The sequence below is a fragment of the Salvelinus namaycush genome, chromosome 4 (genome assembly GCF_016432855.1).
Source record: "Salvelinus namaycush isolate Seneca chromosome 4, SaNama_1.0, whole genome shotgun sequence".
In the NCBI taxonomy this organism is placed as follows: Eukaryota; Metazoa; Chordata; class Actinopteri; order Salmoniformes; family Salmonidae; genus Salvelinus; species Salvelinus namaycush.
Genome location: NC_052310.1, coordinates 9,558,340 through 9,579,978, shown reverse-complemented (window position 1 = coordinate 9,579,978; position 21,639 = coordinate 9,558,340). Strand labels below are relative to the sequence as shown.

General features: G+C 42.8%; 1 protein-coding gene across 1 annotated transcript in view; it reads left to right on the top strand.

Annotated features, from left to right (window-relative positions):
- Positions 1-19,780, top strand: part of LOC120045353 (neurexin-1a-like) — a 79,284-nt gene extending 59,504 nt beyond the window's left edge. The window contains exons 18-24 of the mRNA XM_038990232.1: positions 306-425; positions 506-687; positions 1,131-1,302; positions 5,813-5,902; positions 9,174-9,487; positions 16,895-16,973; positions 19,453-19,780. Of these exons, the coding sequence (XP_038846160.1) occupies positions 306-425; positions 506-687; positions 1,131-1,302; positions 5,813-5,902; positions 9,174-9,487; positions 16,895-16,973; positions 19,453-19,754 (1,259 nt within the window). The 3' untranslated portion in view covers positions 19,755-19,780. The remainder of the gene's footprint in view (positions 1-305; positions 426-505; positions 688-1,130; positions 1,303-5,812; positions 5,903-9,173; positions 9,488-16,894; positions 16,974-19,452) is intronic.
- The last annotated feature ends 1,859 nt before the right edge of the window (positions 19,781-21,639 follow it).

The following is a 21,639-nucleotide window of genomic DNA, read 5'->3' as shown; positions in this document are numbered from 1 at the left end:
CCCCACCCTCTTCTGTTTAACCCCTCCCTCCCTGTATCTAGCCTACGGCTGGCCAACCTCATGGACAGACAGCTGCTGGATGTGAAGTGAATTGTAATACCAATTCAACAATCCAAAAGTGCTCAACTCTTAAAGGAATGGGTTCACTTCAAATGTGAATGAATATGGTTTTTGCCTTGGCTGTTGTCGATCTATCCAGAGTTTTTAAGGGCGTATTCTGATTATTTTGTTATTTTCAGCAGCCTCTGGTTGACATGAGCTTTTCTCATTAAGAAGCTGAAGGATTTGTCTCTTTGGCTCTTCAGGTCCCAGTACTACCTGTCAGGAAGACTCCTGCGCCAGTCAGGGCGTGTGTTTACAGCAGTGGGAGGGATTTAGCTGTGATTGCAGTATGACATCATTTGGGGGACCGCTCTGCAATGACGGTGAGTCACTTCTTATTTCCTATTCCTATGTCCTATTTCCTGTTTACTACTTCCTTTTTGAGACAATTTGTTGTCCACAGCGGGGACCACTTATATCTTTGGTCGTGACGGGGGTGTGATCGTGTACACCTGGCCTCCTAACGAGAGACCCAGCACACGGGCTGACCGGCTGGCGCTGGGCTTCAGCACACAGCAGAAACACGCTACTCTGCTACGGGTTGACAGCGCCTCGGGACTGGGGGACTACCTACAGCTACAGATAGTAAAGACTACACTGACCTCTACAGAATCACTGCACTCTGTCCTCTTCAACTCAGCACTCTGCTACACTACCAGCTATAACCCTTTCTCTCTTCATTACCTCTCTCTCTCTCTCTTTTTTTTTTTTTTTTTTTTTTTCTATAATCACTGTGGCTATTATTTAACCCTGCTGGTCATCTACGAACGTTTAAACGTCATCTCTCTCTCTCTCTTGCTATTTTGCTCTCTCTGTCTCTATGTCTCTCTCTCCATTCCTCTCTCTCTCTCTCTCTCTCTCTCTCTCTCTCTCTCTCTCTCTCTTGCTCTCTTTCTCTATCTGTCTCTATGTCTCTCTCTCCATTCCTCTCTCTCTCTCTCTCCCTCTCTCTCTCTCTCTCTCTCTCTCTCTCTTGCTCTCTTTCTCTCTCTGTCTCTATGTCTCTCTCTCCATTCCTCTCTCCCCAGGATAAAGGAAATATCCGGGTAGTGTTTAACGTGGGGACAGATGACATCAACATTGAAGAGACTGCTAAATTCGTTAATGATGGGAAGTACCACATAGTTCGGTTTACCCGCAGCGGAGGCAACGCAACCCTGCAGCTGGACGACCTGCCAATCATAGAGCGCTACCCCTCAGGTAGGGACCGACCATAGCCTACACCTGCCTGTCACAGCCAATCACACGACAGGGCTTCGCTTCTTCCTGAATTAAAGGAAGTGACTATGTTTCGTAACTGTTTCTATCAGTATTCATGTAAAGATGTTGCAGTGTTGCTTATGTTAATACTACATCATACTACGTTACTATTACCACTTGTGTTATGACTTGCTGAAGACCAAATGTGTATTTTAGGATGTTATTTTCCCTGTTTAAACATAAAAAATAAATATGTAGTAACACTTCCGCTGTTGCCTTGACTCCAGGGAGTCTGTACTGACATGACTGGTCATGTATGTTGCTATGTTAAATAGTGTGACACGTAAATGAACCATGTAAACATTTAATACAGATAGCAGTTGTGATTTATTAAAAAATGAAAATAATAATAGCCGTTGGGGCATTTGGCCAAACAGCAACACAATAAACATGTAAATGTATTAACTAGACTGGGGGGGGAACGAAGAGAAAAACTGATTGTACTTATTTTAGCATTGGGTTTTTAAACATTTTATATTATTGTTGTTATCTTAAGTATTAATCATATATTTTCAGGAGTTATTTAGCTATCTGTTAGCTAAAAGGCTAAACACCAGACAGAGGTGTATGAGGGTTGATCTGTTAGCTAAAAGGCTAAACACCAGACAGAGGTGTATGAGGGTTGATCTGTTAGCTAAAAGGCTAAACACCAGACAGAGGTGTATGAGGGTTGATCTGTTAGCTAAAAGGCTAAACACCAGACAGAGGTGTATGAGGGTTGATCTGTTAGCTAAAAGGCTAAACACCAGACAGAGGTGTATGAGGGTTGATCTGTTAGCTAAAAGGCTAAACACCAGACAGAGGTGTATGAGTGTTGATCTGTTAGCTAAAAGGCTAAACACCAGACAGAGGTGTATGAGGTTTGATCTGTTAGCTAAAAGGCTAAACACCAGACAGAGGTGTATGAGGGTTGATCTGTTAGCTAAAAGGCTAAACACCAGACAGAGGTGTATGAGTGTTGATCTGTTAGCTAAAAGGCTAAACACCAGACAGAGGTGTATGAGTGTTGATCTGTTAGCTAAAAGGCTAAACACCAGACAGAGGTGTATGAGGTTGATCTGTTAGCTAAAAGGCTAAACACCAGACAGAGGTGTATGAGGTTTGATCTGTTAGCTAAAAGGCTAAACACCAGACAGAGGTGTATGAGGGTTGATCTGTTAGCTAAAAGGCTAAGCACCAGACAGAGGTGTATGAGGGTTGATCTGTTAGCTAAAAGGCTAAACACCAGACATAGGTGTATGAGGTTTGATCTGTTAGCTAAAAGGCTAAACACCAGACAGAGGTGTATGAGGGTTGATCTGTTAGCTAAAAGGCTAAACACCAGACAGAGGTGTATGAGGTTTGATCTGTTAGCTAAAAGGCTAAACACCAGACAGAGGTGTATGAGGGTTGATCTGTTAGCTAAAGGGCTAAACACCAGACAGAGGTGTATGAGGGTTGATCTGTTAACTAAAAGGCTAAACACCAGACAGAGGTGTATGAGGTTTGATCTGTTAGCTAAAAGGCTAAACACCAGACAGAGGTGTATGAGGGTTGATCTGTTAGCTAAAAGGCTAAACACCAGACAGAGGTGTATGAGGGTTGATCTGTTAGCTAAAAGGCTAAACACCAGACAGAGGTGTATGAGGGTTGATCTGTTAGCTAAAAGGCTAAACACCAGACAGAGGTGTATGAGGGTTGATCTGTTAGCTAAAAGGCTAAACACCAGACAGAGGTGTATGAGGGTTGATCTGTTAGCTAAAAGGCTAAACACCAGACAGAGGTGTATGAGGGTTGATCTGTTAGCTAAAAGGCTAAACACCAGACAGAGGTGTATGAGGTTTGATCTGTTAACTAAAAGGCTAAACACCAGACAGAGGTGTATGAGGGTTGATCTGTTAGCTAAAAGGCTAAACACCAGACAGAGGTGTATGAGGGTTGATCTGTTAGCTAAAAGGCTAAACACCAGACAGAGGTGTATGAGGGTTGATCTGTTAACTAAAAGGCTAAACACCAGACAGAGGTGTATGAGGTTGATCTGTTAGCTAAAAGGCTAAACACCAGACAGAGGTGTATGAGGGTTGATCTGTTAGCTAAAAGGCTAAACACCAGACAGAGGTGTATGAGGTTTGATCTGTTAACTAAAAGGCTAAACACCAGACAGAGGTGTATGAGGGTTGATCTGTTAGCTAAAAGGCTAAACACCAGACAGAGGTGTATGAGGGTTGATCTGTTAGCTAAAAGGCTAAACACCAGACAGAGGTGTATGAGGGTTGATCTGTTAGCTAAAAGGCTAAACACCAGACAGAGGTGTATGAGGGTTGATCTGTTAGCTAAAAGGCTAAACACCAGACAGAGGTGTATGAGGGTTGATCTGTTAGCTAAAAGGCTAAACACCAGACAGAGGTGTATGAGGTTTGATCTGTTAACTAAAAGGCTAAACACCAGACAGAGGTGTATGAGGGTTGATCTGTTAGCTAAAAGGCTAAACACCAGACAGAGGTGTATGAGGGTTGATCTGTTAGCTAAAAGGCTAAACACCAGACAGAGGTGTATGAGGGTTGATCTGTTAACTAAAAGGCTAAACACCAGACAGAGGTGTATGAGGTTGATCTGTTAGCTAAAAGGCTAAACACCAGACAGAGGTGTATGAGGGTTGATCTGTTAGCTAAAAGGCTAAACACCAGACAGAGGTGTATGAGGTTTGATCTGTTAACTAAAAGGCTAAACACCAGACAGAGGTGTATGAGGGTTGATCTGTTAGCTAAAAGGCTAAACACCAGACAGAGGTGTATGAGGGTTGATCTGTTAGCTAAAAGGCTAAACACCAGACAGAGGTGTATGAGGGTTGATCTGTTAACTAAAAGGCTAAACACCAGACAGAGGTGTATGAGGGTTGATCTGTTAGCTAAAAGGCTAAACACCAGACAGAGGTGTATGAGGGTTGATCTGTTAGCTAAAAGGCTAAACACCAGACAGAGGTGTATGAGGTTTGATCTGTTAGCTAAAAGGCTAAACACCAGACAGAGGTGTATGAGGTTTGATCTGTTAGCTAAAAGGCTAAACACCAGACAGAGGTGTATGAGGGTTGATCTGTTAGCTAAAAGGCTAAACACCAGACAGAGGTGTATGAGGGTTGATCTGTTAGCTAAAAGGCTAAACACCAGACAGAGGTGTATGAGGTTTGATCTGTTAGCTAAAAGGCTAAACACCAGACAGAGGTGTATGAGGGTTGATCTGTTAGCTAAAAGGCTAAACACCAGACAGAGGTGTATGAGGTTTGATCTGTTAGCTAAAAGGCTAAACACCAGACAGAGGTGTATGAGGGTTGATCTGTTAGCTAAAAGGCTAAACACCAGACAGAGGTGTATGAGGGTTGATCTGTTAGCTAAAAGGCTAAACACCAGACAGAGGTGTATGAGGGTTGATCTGTTAACTAAAAGGCTAAACACCAGACAGAGGTGTATGAGGGTTGATCTGTTAGCTAAAAGGCTAAACACCAGACAGAGGTGTATGAGGGTTGATCTGTTAGCTAAAAGGCTAAACACCAGACAGAGGTGTATGAGGGTTGATCTGTTAGCTAAAAGGCTAAACACCAGACAGAGGTGTATGAGGTTTGATCTGTTAGCTAAAAGGCTAAACACCAGACAGAGGTGTATGAGGGTTGATCTGTTAGCTAAAAGGCTAAACACCAGACAGAGGTGTATGAGGGTTGATCTGTTAGCTAAAAGGCTAAACACCAGACAGAGGTGTATGAGGTTTGATCTGTTAGCTAAAAGGCTAAACACCAGACAGAGGTGTATGAGGGTTGATCTGTTAGCTAAAAGGCTAAACACCAGACAGAGGTGTATGAGGTTTGATCTGTTAGCTAAAAGGCTAAACACCAGACAGAGGTGTATGAGGGTTGATCTGTTAGCTAAAAGGCTAAACACCAGACAGAGGTGTATGAGGGTTGATCTGTTAGCTAAAAGGCTAAACACCAGACAGAGGTGTATGAGGGTTGATCTGTTAACTAAAAGGCTAAACACCAGACAGAGGTGTATGAGGGTTGATCTGTTAGCTAAAAGGCTAAACACCAGACAGAGGTGTATGAGGGTTGATCTGTTAGCTAAAAGGCTAAACACCAGACAGAGGGGTATGAGGGTTGATCTGTTAGCTTTAACAGCGATTATCATTATTATTCTCTTGTTTTATCAAACTCTCTAAACCCAGTCAGAGCTGTCTCCTGTCTGTCAGATGTTAAGTAACTGTTTAAATGTCTCTTTAAATCAAAGTCCAAGAACAGAAAGTCGATGTCTGCTTGCTGGTTGCTGCTCATGAACGTAACTCTTATTGAAGTTAATGACACAGCAACAATGTTCGGACTGACAGGACCTTGGTCAGGACTTTGACTTTCTCTTCATGGCTGTTTATTTTGATGTCCAGCTCCTGTGCCAGGTGTAATTACTGTGTTTTCATCTTTAAATTAAAGGCAACATTGATAACGAGCGCCTGGCAATCGCTAGACAGAGAATCCCCTATCGGCTCGGTCGAATAGTTGACGATTGGCTACTCGACAAAGGTAAAAACATTCATTAAAATGACTTTCAACTTTCAGCTAAAAGTCAATCTGAAGGAAGTTGAAACTGTGACCATCAACTAACATCTAAAATTATAAATCCATAACTAAGTTTAAACGTTTTAGTAACTGTTCGAGTATAATATTGTCAGACTGTGTAAACTGTAGTGTAACTGTACTGTTCTGTAATACAGTAATTTACTGTAAACTGTAGATAAAGAGAGAGGTAATAATACCAGGTTAAACGGACAATGGGAAGATTAATCTGAATAAATGTGAAACTAATACAGATAAAATGTACTTGTTTAAGATTTTTCATAATATTGTTTCTCCAATTGTAAACATTTAAAGTGTTCACTAAAGCATATATCAATGTTGAACATCATAATCTGTATAGTCAAAGTAAAGTTCAGAATCAGATATTACATGTAAGACTTGAGATGTTAAATGCACTGTTTTGTTTCAAATTGACCTCTTAACCCTCAGCAGAGCTCCTTTAAATGCCTGAACTCCCTTTAACTGGGACCAGAGACAAAGCTATGACCTGTGTGTGCTTCATAGAGCTTCATATGTCTTCATAATGCTTCCTTCATTGGGCTTCTTAAGGCTGTAATAACCATATTTGAGGATAATCAATCGATATGTCAACATGATGACTCTCTCATGAGAGAGCAACCGTCTCTCAGCTATCCCATCTCTTCTCTCTTCATCCTACTCTTCCTCTCAGCCTCCTTCCTCCTCTTCTCCTCCTCCTCTCTCTCTCCAGTCTCGCACTCCACAGTCTCGCACTCCACATGTCCCACATCATGCTAACAACATGCTTACAACATGCTTACAACATGCTAACAACACGCCTATGACATGCTAACATCCTTACAACACATTAACACCATGCTAACAACATGCTTACACCATGCTGACACCATGCTTACACCATGCTAACAACACGCTTATGACATGCTAACATCCTTATAACACATTAACACCATGCTTATAACACATTAACACCATGCTTACAACACCCTAACACCATGCTTATAACACATTAACACCATGCTTATAACACATTAACACCATGCTTACAACACCCTAACACCATGCTTATAACACATTAACACCATGCTTATAACACATTAACACCATGCTTATAACACCCTAACACCATGCTTATAACACATTTACACCATGCTTATAACACCCTAACACCATGCTTATAACACATTAACACCATGCTTACAACACAATAACACATTAACACCATGCTTACAACCCATTAACACATGCTTATAACACCCTAACACCATGCTTATAACACCCTAACACCATGCTTATAACACCCTAACACCATGCTTATAACACATTAACACCATGCTTATAACACATTAACACCATGCTTATAACACCCTAACACCATGCTTATAACACCCTAACACCATGCTTATAACACATTAACACCATGCTTACAACACCCTAACACCATGCTTACAACACCCTAACACCATGCTTATAACACCCTAACACCATGCTTATAACACCCTAACACCATGCTTACAACACATTAACACCATGCTTATAACACCCTAACACCATGCTTATAACACATTAACACCATGCTTATAACACATTAACACCATGCTTACAACACCCTAACACCATGCTTATAACACATTAACACCATGCTTATAACACATTAACACCATGCTTATAACACATTAACACCATGCTTATAACACATTAACACCATGCTTATAACACATTAACACCATGCTTACAACACATTAACACCATGCTTATAACACATTAACACCATGCTTATAACACAGTAACACCATGCTTATAACACCCTAACACCATGCTTATAACACCCTAACACCATGCTTATAACACCCTAACACCATGCTTATAACACATTAACACCATGCTTATAACACATTAACACCATGCTTATAACACATTAACACCATGCTTATAACACCCTAACACCATGCTTATAACACCCTAACACCATGCTTATAACACATTAACACCATGCTTACAACACCCTAACACCATGCGTACAACACCCTAACACCATGCTTATAACACATTAACACCATGCTTACAACACCCTAACACCATGCTTATAACACCCTAACACCATGCTTACAACACATTAACACCATGCTTATAACACCCTAACACCATGCTTATAACACATTAACACCATGCTTATAACACATTAACACCATGCTTACAACACCCTAACACCATGCTTATAACACATTAACACCATGCTTATAACACATTAACACCATGCTTATAACACATTAACACCATGCTTATAACACATTAACACCATGCTTATAACACCCTAACACCATGCTTATAACACATTAACACCATGCTTATAACACATTAACACCATGCTTACAACACCCTAACACCATGCTTATAACACATTAACACCATGCTTACAACACCCTAACACCATGCTTATAACACATTAACACCATGCTTATAACACCCTAACACCATGCTTATAACACCCTAACACCATGCTTATAACACCCTAACACCATGCTTATAACACCCTAACACCATGCTTACAACACCCTAACACCATGCTTATAACACCCTAACACCATGCTTATAACACCCTAACACCATGCTTATAACACATTAACACCATGCTTATAACAGCCTAACACCATGCTTACAACACATTAACACCATGCTTATAACACATTAACACCATGCTTATAACACATTAACACCATGCTTACAACACCCTAACACCATGCTTATAACACATTAACACCATGCTTATAACACCCTAACACCATGCTTATAACACCCTAACACCATGCTTATAACACCCTAACACCATGCTTACAACACCCTAACACCATGCTTATAACACCCTAACACCATGCTTATAACACCCTAACACCATGCTTATAACACATTAACACCATGCTTATAACAGCCTAACACCATGCTTACAACACATTAACACCATGCTTATAACACATTAACACCATGCTTATAACACATTAACACCATGCTTATAACACATTAACACCATGCTTATAACACATTAACACCATGCTTACAACACATTAACACCATGCTTACAACACATTAACACCATGCTTATAACACATTAACACCATGCTTATAACACATTAACACCATGCTTATAACACCCTAACACCATGCTTATAACACCCTAACACCATGCTTAACGTGTGTATTATCATCACACGACGACGCCTATGTATGCGTGTGTGTCCAGGCCGCCAGCTGACCATCTTCAACAGCCAGACGACGGTGACGGTGGGAAGAGGAAAGGAAGCAGGTCAGTTCCAGGGTCAGATGGCCGGTCTCTACTACAACGGACTGAAGATACTCAATATGGCCGCCGAGGGACACGCCCACATCCGCCTGGAGGGCAGCACACGATTGGTTGGGGACATGCCCTCCTCCTCCATCACGCCCCAATCCAGCGCTGCCGCCGGGGGCAACCGATTAGATCCCGCCGCCAATGCCGGCGACATCACCACGACAACCGTCACAAATAAGAAGCAAGGAGGAGGAAGTACGCAGCAGGTAGGAAACTAACTATGACGCTATCTAAGGCATAAACAGGCTAACTTAGCTATTCGTAACCTCACACATATAGATTAAAAAAAACTATTATTTCACAAGGCAAGTCAGTTCGGAACAAATTCTTATTTACAATGGCCTACCTTAGCCAAACCCTAACGACGCTGGGTCAATTGTTCACCGCTCTATGGGACTCCCAATCACGGCCAGTTGTGATACAGCCTGGAATCTAACCAGGGTCTGTAGTGACGCCTCTAGCACTAAGCTGCAGTGCCTAAGACCACTGCGCCACTCGGGAGCCCCAAATAGATACCATATACAGTGCCTTCAGAAAGTATTCATACCCCTTGACTTATGTTTGTGTTACATTTTGTTGCGTTACAGCCTGAATTCAAAATGGATTAAATTGTTTTTCAAGCTCACCCATCTACACACAATAACCCATAATGACAAAGTGAAAACATCTTTTTAGAAATGTATTGAAAATGAAATACAGAAATATCTCATTTACATAGAGTACCAGTCACAAGTTTGGACACACCTACTCATTCAAGGGTTTTTCTTAATTCTTTCTATTTTCTACATTGTAGAATAATAGTGACGACATCAAAACTATGAAAAAACACATATGGAATCATGTAATAACCAAAAAAGTGTTAAAGAAATCTAAATATATTTTAGATTTTAGATTCTTCTTTGCATTGATGACAGCTTTGCACACTCTTGGCATTCTCTCAACTAGCTTCACCTGGAATGCTTTTCCAACAGTCTTGAAGGAGTTCCCACATTTGCTGAGCACTTGTTGGCTGCTTTTACTTCAATCTGCGGTCCAACTCATCCCAAACCATCTCAATTGGGTTGAGGTTGGGTGATTGTGGAGGCCAGGTCATCTGATGCAGCAATCCATCACTCTCCTTCTTGGTCAAATAGCCCTTACATAGCCTGAAGGTGTATTGGGTTATTGTCCTGTTGAAAAACAAATAATAGTCCCACTAAGCCCAAACCAGATGGGATGTTGTATTGCTTCAGAATGCTGTGGTAGCCATGCTGGTTAAGTGTGCCTTGAAGTCTAAATAAATCACTGACAGTGTCACCAGCAAAGCACCTCCACACCATCACACCTCCTCCGTGCTTCACGGTGGGAACCACACATGCGGAGATCATCCGTTCACCTACTCTGCATCTCACAAAGACACAGCGGTTGGAACCAGAAATCTCACATTTGGACTCATCAGACCAAAGGACAGATTTCCACCGGTCTAATGTCGATTGCTCGTGTTTTTTGGCCCAAGCAAGTCTCATCTTCTTATTGGTGTCCTTTAGTAGTGGTTTCTTTGCAGCTATTTACCATGAAGACCTGATTCACGCAGTCTCCTCTGAACAGTTGATGTTGAGATGTTTCTGTTACTTGAACTCTGTGAAGAATTTATTTGGGCTGCAATTTCTGAGGCTGGTAACTCTAATGAACTTATCCTCTGCAGCAGAGGTAACTATGAGTCAGAAATTGATTTGGACTCAAATGTGTGCTGCAATGAGCTGTGTTAACCTGCTATGAGCTGCTATGAAAGATTATGACGTGCTATGACCACCGCTTGTCTGCTATGACCAGTCAGGAGGTTACGATGATGAACAGGCTCACTGTGCGGAGAGGGATTCTGGGTCATGAAATTTTCTGCCACGCTCTGAATTTTTTTTATCCAATGATGTGAGTTGCCATGGAGATAGTGAACCCTCTCTCTTTCTGTTGTGCTCCATAGTGTATAGCTCCTCTGGGTATAGGCTGCCAGCTGTCTCAGACATAAATAATGGAATACAGAGCTGTGAGCCTCAGGCATCAATAATGGATCTAGATGTATTGGATGGATGGATGGATGGATGGATGGATGGAGGGTTTAAGTGACTGAGACACAGGCTGAATCCCAAATCACTCCCTTCCCCTCGCCCTTCGGCCCTCCATTGGCGCTTTCACGTGCACCTCCGCCATATGCACAAGTGTCCAAATGCTGAGGCAGTGAAAATGATCCAGGGTGTTGTGGCTAATTAGACCCTCAGCCACTTTGGCCAAGCCAGCAAGGCTGCAGGCTTCAAAGCGAAGTGCTATCCCTTTACCTACAAAAGAACGGAGAGGTGTTCCTAATTATATGTCACATGCATTTGTTTATGTCGGATTTGGAGACTTGACACATGTAACAGATGAAATACCTCCCAAATGAAATGTTTAACTGTTACTGAGGTTTACATCTGGGGGGATTTGTGCATTAGAATTTCATGCTCATTTTATTATTTAAAAGTGGAACATGAATTGCATCATTCAAGTCACCAGTGTGTCCCAAAGTTGATGGGTTTATTGATCCCCTCACCACTCTGGTAGTCACTCTGAGCAACACCCTCAGCAACACGTGTGTGTGTGTGTGTGTGTGTGTGTGTGTGTGTGTGTGTGTGTGTGTGTGTGTGTGTGTGTGTGTGTGTGTGTGTGTGTGTGCGCAGTCGGTGGTATACCAAGATAGGAATTAGGTCATATGTATGCTTGATATGGTATACGGTGTGTGTGTGTGCGTGCGCAGTCGGTGGTATACCAAGATAGGAATTAGGTCATATGTATGCTTGATATGGTGCAGTGTGTGTGTGTGTGTTTCTTCCTGAGTTTAGTGAGATTCCCTCCTATGAGTCTGAATTATTAATAATGCTTTAGAGTGTCAACTCTGTCTCACTCTGCTCAATTTAGTTTTGATGTTTTTGTGTGTGTGTGTTGGCGCGTGCATGCGTGTGTTTTTGTGTGTGTGTGTCCATGTGTATTTGTGTGTGTGTGTGTGTGTGTGTGTGTGTGTGTGCATGTGTGTGTGTATGTATAGCATTCGTGCATGTGTGTGTGAGTGTGTGCGTCCGTGTGTTTTATGGGTAGAACCAACTATAGCAACCTCAGACCCCCCTCCCTCTCTCTCTCTGTCTCCTCTTGCTCTCTCTATCCCCTCTCTCTCTCTCTCTCTCCTCTCTCTCTCTCTCTCTCTCTCTCTCTCTCTGTCAGCAGTGATAGGTAGTTAGTGTATCAGTACATCTCCTATTCTCTCCTCGTTTCTCCACGCTGACAGAGCTGCTGCTAACAGATGTGTGTGTGTTTCTGAAGACAGTGGCAGAGCAGTGTGTGTAAACCGTGTGTGTGTGTGATGTGATGTGTGAGCTAGGCAGTCAGGCAGGCATGGACGCTCGCTGGCATTGTTCAGCTGATCAGGTACTGATTTTACTCCTTCAGCATGATCACATCTTCCTCCTTCAGTTCATCTCTCTATCGTTCCCTTTTCTTTTCTCTTTCTCTCCCTTTCTTTATCTGTCTATCTCTCTCTCCCTTTCATTATCCATCTGTGCTGGAAGGCAGCATGCATCACTGCCAGACAAAGAGAGGGCGAGATAAGGCTGTAGAGGAGAGACGGAGAGGCGGAGAGACAGCGATAAAGAGGAGATGAGGCTATAGGAAGAGGTTGGCATGCATTGTTCAGGAGTGCAAGTGTGGAACAGACTTTTAATTGGCTCACTTTTAATTGACAACTTAAAGGGCGGCTGAAGTTTGATTGACAGGTCTGTAGTTTGATTGGCATGTGAGTAGAGGTCAGCTGAGGAAACAGTTCCCTTTTGATTAGATGGAAAATGTTGAATCAACTTGGATTCTAATGGTAATGAAAGGCTGTCTTTAGTTATACCAGTTTGATCAAATCAAATCACATTTTATTGGTCGCATACACATATTTAGCACGTTAATGCGGGTGTAGCAAAATGCTTTGTTCCTAGCTCCAATAGTGCAGTAATATCTAACAATACACAACAATGCACATTTAAAAAGTAAACCTACTCATTCCAGGGTTTTCTATATTTTTTATATTTTCTACATTGTAGAATAAAAACTATAAAATAACACATATGGAATCATGTAGTAACCAAAAAAGTGTTAAACAAATGAAAATATATTTTATTTTTGAGATTCTTCAAAGTAGCCACCCTTTGCCTTGATGACAGCTTTGCACACGCTTGGCATTCTGTCAACCAGCTTCATGAGATAGTCACCTGGAATGCATTTCAATTAACAGGTGTGCCTTGTTAAAAGTTAATTTGTGGAATTTCTTTCTTTCTTAATGCGTTTGAGCCAATCAGTTGTGTTGTGACAAGGTAGGGTTGGTATACAGAAGATAGCCCTATTTGGTAAAAGACCAAGTCTATATTATGGCAAGAACAGCTCAAAAAAGCAAAGAGAAACGACAGTCCATCATTACTTTAAGACATGAAGGTCAGTCAATCCTGGAAATTTCAATGCAGTCGCAAAAACCATCAAGTGCTACGATGAAACTGGCTCTCATGAGGACCGCCACAGGAAAGGAAGACCCAGAGTCACCTCTGCTGCAGAGGATAAATTCATTAGAGTTAACTGCACCTCAGGTTGCTGCCCAAATAAATGCTTCACAAAGTTCTAGTAACAGACACATCTCAACATCAACTGTTCAGAGGAGACTGTGTGAATCAGGCCTTCATGGTTGAACTGCTGCAAAGAAACCACTACTAAAGGACACTAATAAGAAGAAAAGACTTGCTTGGGCCACGAATCACGAGCAATGAACGTTAGACCGGTGGAAATCTGTCCTTTGTTCTGAGTCCAAATTTGAGATTTTTGGTTCCAACCACTGTGTCTTTGTGAGACGCAGAGTAGGTGAACAGATGATCTCCCCATGTGTGGTTCCCACCGTGAAGCATGGAGGAGGAGGTGTGATGGTGTGGGGGTGCTTTGCTGGTGACACTGTCAGTGATTTATTTAGAATTCAAGGCACACTTAACCAGCATGGCTACCACAGCATTCTGCAGCAATACACCATCCCATCTGGTTTGAGCTTAGTGGGACTATCATTTGTTTTTCAACAGGACAGTGACACAAAACACACCTTCAGGCTATGTAAGAGCTATTTGACCAAGAAGGAGAGTGATGGAGTGCTGCATCAGATGACCTGGCCTCCACAATCACCCGACCTCAACCGAATTGAGATGGTTTGGGATGAGTTGGACCGCAGATTGAATGAAAAGCAGCCAGCAAGTGCTCAGCAAATGTGGGAACTCCTTCAAGACTGTTGGAAAAGCATTCCAGGTGAACCTGGTTGAGAGAATGCCAAGAGTGTGCAAAGCTGTCATCAAGGATGGCTACTTTGAAGAATCAAACATATAAAATATATTTTTATTTGTTTAACACTTTTTTGGTTACTACATGAATCCATATGTGTTATTTCAAAGTTTTGATATGTTCACTATTATTCTACAATGTAGAAAATAGTAAAAAATTAAGAAAAACCCTTGAATGAGTAGATGTGTTCAAACTGTGTGATTGGATGTATATACATTACGGACAGAATATGGATAGAATATGAAGTAAATCTGAAGAATATTATATGTACAAAAATAGTTCAATAGGATGGCCTTGACTAGAATACAGTATATACATATGAAATGAGTAAAACAGATTGTAAACATTACTAAAGTGGCCAGTGTTTCATTATTAAAGTGGCCATGACTATGTACATAGGGCAGCAGCCTCTAAGGTGCAGGGAGATGGAAGATTAGAGTAACAGGGATTACATTGATCGAAAGAATCACATCTGCTTACAGATATTTTTGATTTGCTAATTAGCAAAAGTGAAATCTATCACGTCGTTGCAAGAAGTACCTGGCTGATGTAGTGCTTCATTTGATGTTAGCTTGTATACTGCTTTTGTACTAGACTTGTATAGTGCTGCATTTCTGTTATCTTGGGATGCATATTAAGCAAAATATTTTTCATCCATTTTTTGGTGAGGTTTTTATGGATTCTAGTCCTCTTCTATGTTGGGTTCTAGACCTGTTCTATTTATCTGGTTCTGCTGTTCTCTCCTGTCTCCATACCGAGGTTAGTTATGACTACTGCAATGCATCACACTTCCATTTTAATTCATCACTGACTCTGTGTGGCTTTAACACACACACACACACACAAACACACACACACACACACACACACACACACACATTTCTCAGCTGTAAAGTCGATGTTTGAGTCTAGCTCATGAATATGATTAGCATGATGTTAACATAAGCTGTACCACTTTGTCTCCTTCCTTCTTTTCTTATGACTGTCCTTATCCTGTCCTTTCTCCCTCATCTCTCTCCCAACATAGCTCTTTATTTTTCTCTCCCTTCCTCCATCACTCCATTCCTCCCTCCATCTCTTTCCCTCTCTCATCTCTCTTCTCTCTTCTCCCTCTCTCTGTCTAGTGGTGAGTGTCAGTGTTTCATGTCTCTTAGCGAAACACTCCCTTTTTATTTCCCTTCATTTTAACGGCTTGAACTTGGAGTTGCCATGGCAACAGGAGGGAGAGGAGAGAGGGCGCTGCCAGAGAAGGGGGGGGGGGGGGGTTGGTCAAAGGAGCATCGTCCTCCCTTGTGTTGCTGATAGGACATGGAGATCTGGGCAGAGACATGAAGTGTTCATAGTTACTACATTGTTACTACACTGTACTGTATACTGTTGGTTAGCTACTGTATTATATTTTATACTATATATGTACCAGCCAGATCACTGGAAATAGACTAGGAATTCAGACGTCCTGATAAGGTCCTGATAACATCGATATTTGCCTTCCTCCGCACTCTCCGATTGCCCAGCACGGGCACAAATTCATGAAGCTCGGGCCGGAGCAGGCCCGAGAGGGGAGGAAGAAAGGAGAGAGAGGGAGAAAGGAAAGGAAAGAGGGTAGGAGAAAGGAGAGGAGAAAGGAGAGAGGGGAGGAGTAAGGAGAATGGGGGAGAAAGAGAGGGGGGAGAAAGGAAAGAAGGGAGGAGAAAGGAAAGGAGAGTGGGGGAGAAAGAGAGGGGGAGGAGAAAGGAGAGTGGGGAGAAAGGAGAGGAGAAAGGAGAGGAGAGAGGGGGAGGAGAGAGGTCGGAGAAGAAAGGAGAGAGGGGAGGAGAAAGGAGAGAGGGCGAGAAAGAGAGGGAATGAGGGAGAAGAAAGGGAAGAGGAGGAAGGGGAGAAGGGAGGAAGGGGAGGAGAGAGAAGGATGAGTGTATTCCTCCCTTGTGATTAGATCACAGCTGGTAACTAACAACTCTGTCTTCTCACTCGCTCTCTCTCCCGCCTCTCTTTTCACAATTTGGCAGTTTGCCAGGACTCGGGGCAGTGCGTGCGTGCGTGCGTGCGTGCGCGTGCGTGCGAGGAGGTCATGTTCATGCATCCAGAAAATCGAAATGTGTTTGACTTCAGCGTTTATTGTGTTCTGTTTCTAGAATGAGAGGAGCTCTCTGAAAATAGATGACATGTAGATATCATTCACGTGAAAGGCTCCAGGGATGAATAAATGTGACTAAAAAACAATAGTGTGTGTTTTATGATCTAATGTCTCTCTCCAGTCGACAGACGACCTGCTGGTGGCATCAGCTGAGTGTCCCAGTGATGACGAGGACATTGACCCATGTGACCCCAGCTCTGGTAATACATACCATATAGAGTACATTATACTACTACTGCTATAGTACTACTGCTATACTACTACTGCTATAGTACTACTGCTATACTACTACTACTATACTACCGCTATAGTACTACTGCTATAGTACTACTACTATACTACTACTACTATACTACTACTGCTATAGTACTACTGCTATACTACTACTGCTATACTACTACTGCTATAGTACTACTGCTATACCACTACTACTATACTACTACTACTATAGTACTACCACCATAGTACTACTGCTATACTACTACTGATATAGTACTACTGCTATACTACTACTGCTATAGTACTACTGCTATAGTACTACTATAGTACTACTGATATACTACTACTGCTATAGTACTACTGCTATACTACTACTACTATACTACTACTGCTATAGTACTACCGCTATAGTACTACTACTGCTATACTACTACCGCTATACTACTACTACTATACTACTACTGCTATACTACTACTACTATAGTACTACTGCTATACTACTACCACTATACTACTACTGCTATAGTACTACCGCTATACTACTACTTCTATACTACTACTACTATACTACTACTGCTATACTACTACTGCTATACCACTACTACTATAGTACTACTGCTATACTACTACTACTATAGTACTACTACCATAGTACTACTGCTATACTACTACTGCTATAGTACTACTGCTATAGTACTACTGCTATAGTACTACTGCTATACTACTACTACTATACTACTACTGCTATAGTGCTGCTGCTATACTACTACTGCTATACTACTACTACTATAGTACTACTGCTATACTACTACTGATATAGTACTACTACTATACTACTACTGCTATACTGCTACTACTATACTACTACTGCTATACTACTACCACTATACTACTACTACTATAGTACTACTGCTATACTACTACTGCTATACTACTACTGCTATACTACTACTGCTATAGTACTACTACTACTATACTACTACTGCTATACTACTACTGCTATAGTACTACTGCTATACTACTACTACTATACTACTACTGCTATAGTACTACTGCTATACCACTACTACTATAGTACTACTGCTATACTACTACTACTATAGTACTACTACCATAGTACTACTGCTATACCATTACTGCTATAGTACTACTGCTATACTACTACTACTATACTACTACTGCTATAGTGCTGCTGCTATACTACTACTGCTATACTACTACTACTATAGTACTACTGCTATACTACTACTACTATACTACTACTGCTATACTGCTACTACTATACTACTACTGCTATACTACTACCACTATACTACTACTACTACAGTACTACTGCTATACTACTACTGCTATACTACTACTGCTATACTACTACTGCTATAGTTCTACTACTATGCTACTACTGCTATACTACTACTACTATACTACTACTGCTATACTACTACTGCTATAGTACTACTGCTATACTACTACTACTATACTACTACTGCTATAGTACTACTGCTATACTACTACTGCTATACTACTACTACTATACTACTACTGATATACTACTACTGATATACTACTACTACTACTACTATAGTACTACTACTGCTATACTACTACTACTATACTACTACTACTATACTACTACTGCTATACTACTACTATACAACTACTACTATTCTACTACTGCTATAGTACTACTGCTATACTACTACTACTACTATAGTACTACTGCTATACTACTACTACCATACTACTACTGCTATACTACTACTGCTATGCTACTACTACTATACTACTACTGCTATAGTACTACTACTATACTACTACTGCTATAGTACTACTACTGCTATAGTACTACTGCTATACTACTACTGCTATAGTACTACTTCTATACTACTAACCTCACACACTAACAGTCTGGCTAGACTAGATTGAAAAACATTTTAGAAGGTGTAGTGTGAAGCAGGAAGTTTACCCTGCGATCACACATGTGCTGCATTGCTGCATTAGATTCTGTAGTGAAAATATAGAGCACTGTCCTATGTTATTTTCCCAATAATAATAATACTTTTTTATTTTTCCTTTATTTAACTAGGCAAGTCAGTTAAGAACAAATTCATATTTACAAAGACGGCCTAGGAACAGTGGGTTAACTGCCTTGTTCAGGAACAGAACGACAGATTTGTACCATGTCAGCTCGGGGATTCAATCTAGCAACCTTTCGGTTACTGGCCCAACGCTCTAACCACGAGGCTACCTGCCTCTAACCACGAGGCTACCTGCCTCTAACCACGAGGCTACCTGCCTCTAACCACGAGGCTACCTGCCGCATACGTATCATTTTTATATCGCGAACCGAAAGACGCTTTACAGTATCAAAATGGAAACAAAAACAATGGCAGATGAAACAGAAAGATGCAGCATGGAATAAAATACTCTCTCTATCTCCCCTCCTCCTCCCTCCAGCAGCCCACCCCCCTCTCCCGGAGGTCAAGCCGTTCCCGGGGACGTCGGAGGTGGTGAGGGAGTCCAGCAGCACCACGGGCATGGTGGTGGGCATCGTGGCGGCCGCCGCCCTCTGCATCCTCATCCTGCTCTACGCCATGTACAAGTACCGCAACCGCGACGAGGGCTCGTACCACGTGGACGAGAGCCGCAACTACATCAGTAACTCTGCCACCCAGCCTAACGGCAGCACCAAGGACAAGCCGCTGGGCATCGCCAAGATCTCCAAGAACAAGAACAACAAAGACAAGGAATACTATGTGTGAGGAGAGGAGGAACTAACTAATATATACAGCAGTGGAGGCTGCTGAGGGGAGGACGGCTCACAATAATGGCTGGAATGGAATAAATGGAATGGTATCAAAAACATCAAAGACGTGGTTTCCATGTGGTTGATACCACTCCATTGACTCCATTCCAGACACATTTATGAGCCGTCCTCCCCTCAGCAGCCTCCACTGACATATAGACATAAACACGTATACACACATACAGGAGGACATGCTCTGATACACACACTTACACAAACACACACACACACAGAAAATTACACACACACACACACAGAGTGAGACGGAGAGACTGTCATGAGGGCAGAGGCCCATGCTGTACAGTAATAGCCACTCACCACAGCCTCTCTGTGTTCAACCAGAATATAGCAAGCAGATAGTAAAGGACCAGTAAAGAGCAATTATTTTAAAGGACCATTCTCCCGTCTCTCACTGCTATAAACTGTCCTGTGGACTCGGAGAGAGGATGGGGGGGCAGGGTCAGAGAGAGGTGGGTGGGGGGCAGGGTCAGAGAGAGGAGGGGGGGGGCAGGGTCAGAGAGAGGAGGGGGGGGGCAGGGTCAGAGAGAGGAGGGGGGGCAGGGTCAGAGAGAGGAGGGGGGGGGCAGGGTCAGAGAGAGGAGGGGGGGCAGGGTCAGAGAGAGGGGGGGGGGCAGGGTCAGAGAGAGGAGGGGGGGCAGGGTCAGAGAGAGGAGGGGGGGCAGGGTCAGAGAGAGGAGGGGGGAGCAGGGTCAGAGAGAGGAGGGGGGGCAGGGTCAGAGAGAGGAGGGGGGAGCAGGGTCAGAGAGAGGAGGGGGGAGCAGGGTCAGAGAGGTGAGGGGGGGGCAGGGTCAGAGAGAGGAGGGGGGGCAGGGTCAGAGAGAGGAGGGGGGGCAGGGTCAGAGAGAGGAGGGGGGAGCAGGGTCAGAGAGAGGAGGGGGGGCAGGGTCAGAGAGAGGAGGGGGGGCAGGGTCAGAGAGAGGAGGGGGGAGCAGGGTCAGAGAGAGGAGGGGGGGCAGGGTCAGAGAGAGGAGGGGGGGCAGGGTCAGAGAGAGGAGGGGGGGGCAGGGTCAGAGAGGTGAGGGGGGGGCAGGGTCAGAGAGGTGAGGGGGGCGGGTCAGGCTAGGAAAGAACCGAGAGAATGCTTATCTTCTGTCATACGGAGTCAAAATCAGAATAACCAGATTAACACCATGATAAACTCAGTTATAGTTGAGTGTAAGACTGGGGTTTTGTCCAAAGGTGTAACACCAGATTACCTGAACCCTGAACCTAGCCCTAACCCACAAGTCAGCAGGATGGACGTTACCCCGGCAACAAGACAGGAAGAGCCACACCCACCAGGGTTGCCATGGTGGCTTGATACGCCGACTCGCTATAGGTAGGTGGGAGAAGGAGCTGTGTGTGTTTCAAGTGTTGCTGGGACGTTTATTGTACAACGCAATACAACATGATATCAACCTATCAACACTATGGAAACAAAAGACTTTGACTCTGGAGAGGAGAGGAGACCAGACACCAGAACTACCTACCTACCTACCTATCTACACATACCACATATATATATATATATATACACACCAAAACTTCATCACTGACTCTGTGATGGCAACGATATGTGAGATGATGATGACGATGACGAAGACGCTGATGAAGAAAAGAGGAAGAATGAAAATGTTTGCAGTTTAAACTCTATGGGGAAATTGTTGCACGTTGAATTATCTTACTCCATGTGTTGCTAACAGAGCAGAGACTACATGGGTTACTCCTAAACCCAGCACAGCCATGACCTACCACCTGACCTACCAACTGGGCTTATAATAATCTACCACCTGACCTACCATCTGACCTACCAACTGGGTTTATAATAATCTACCACCTGA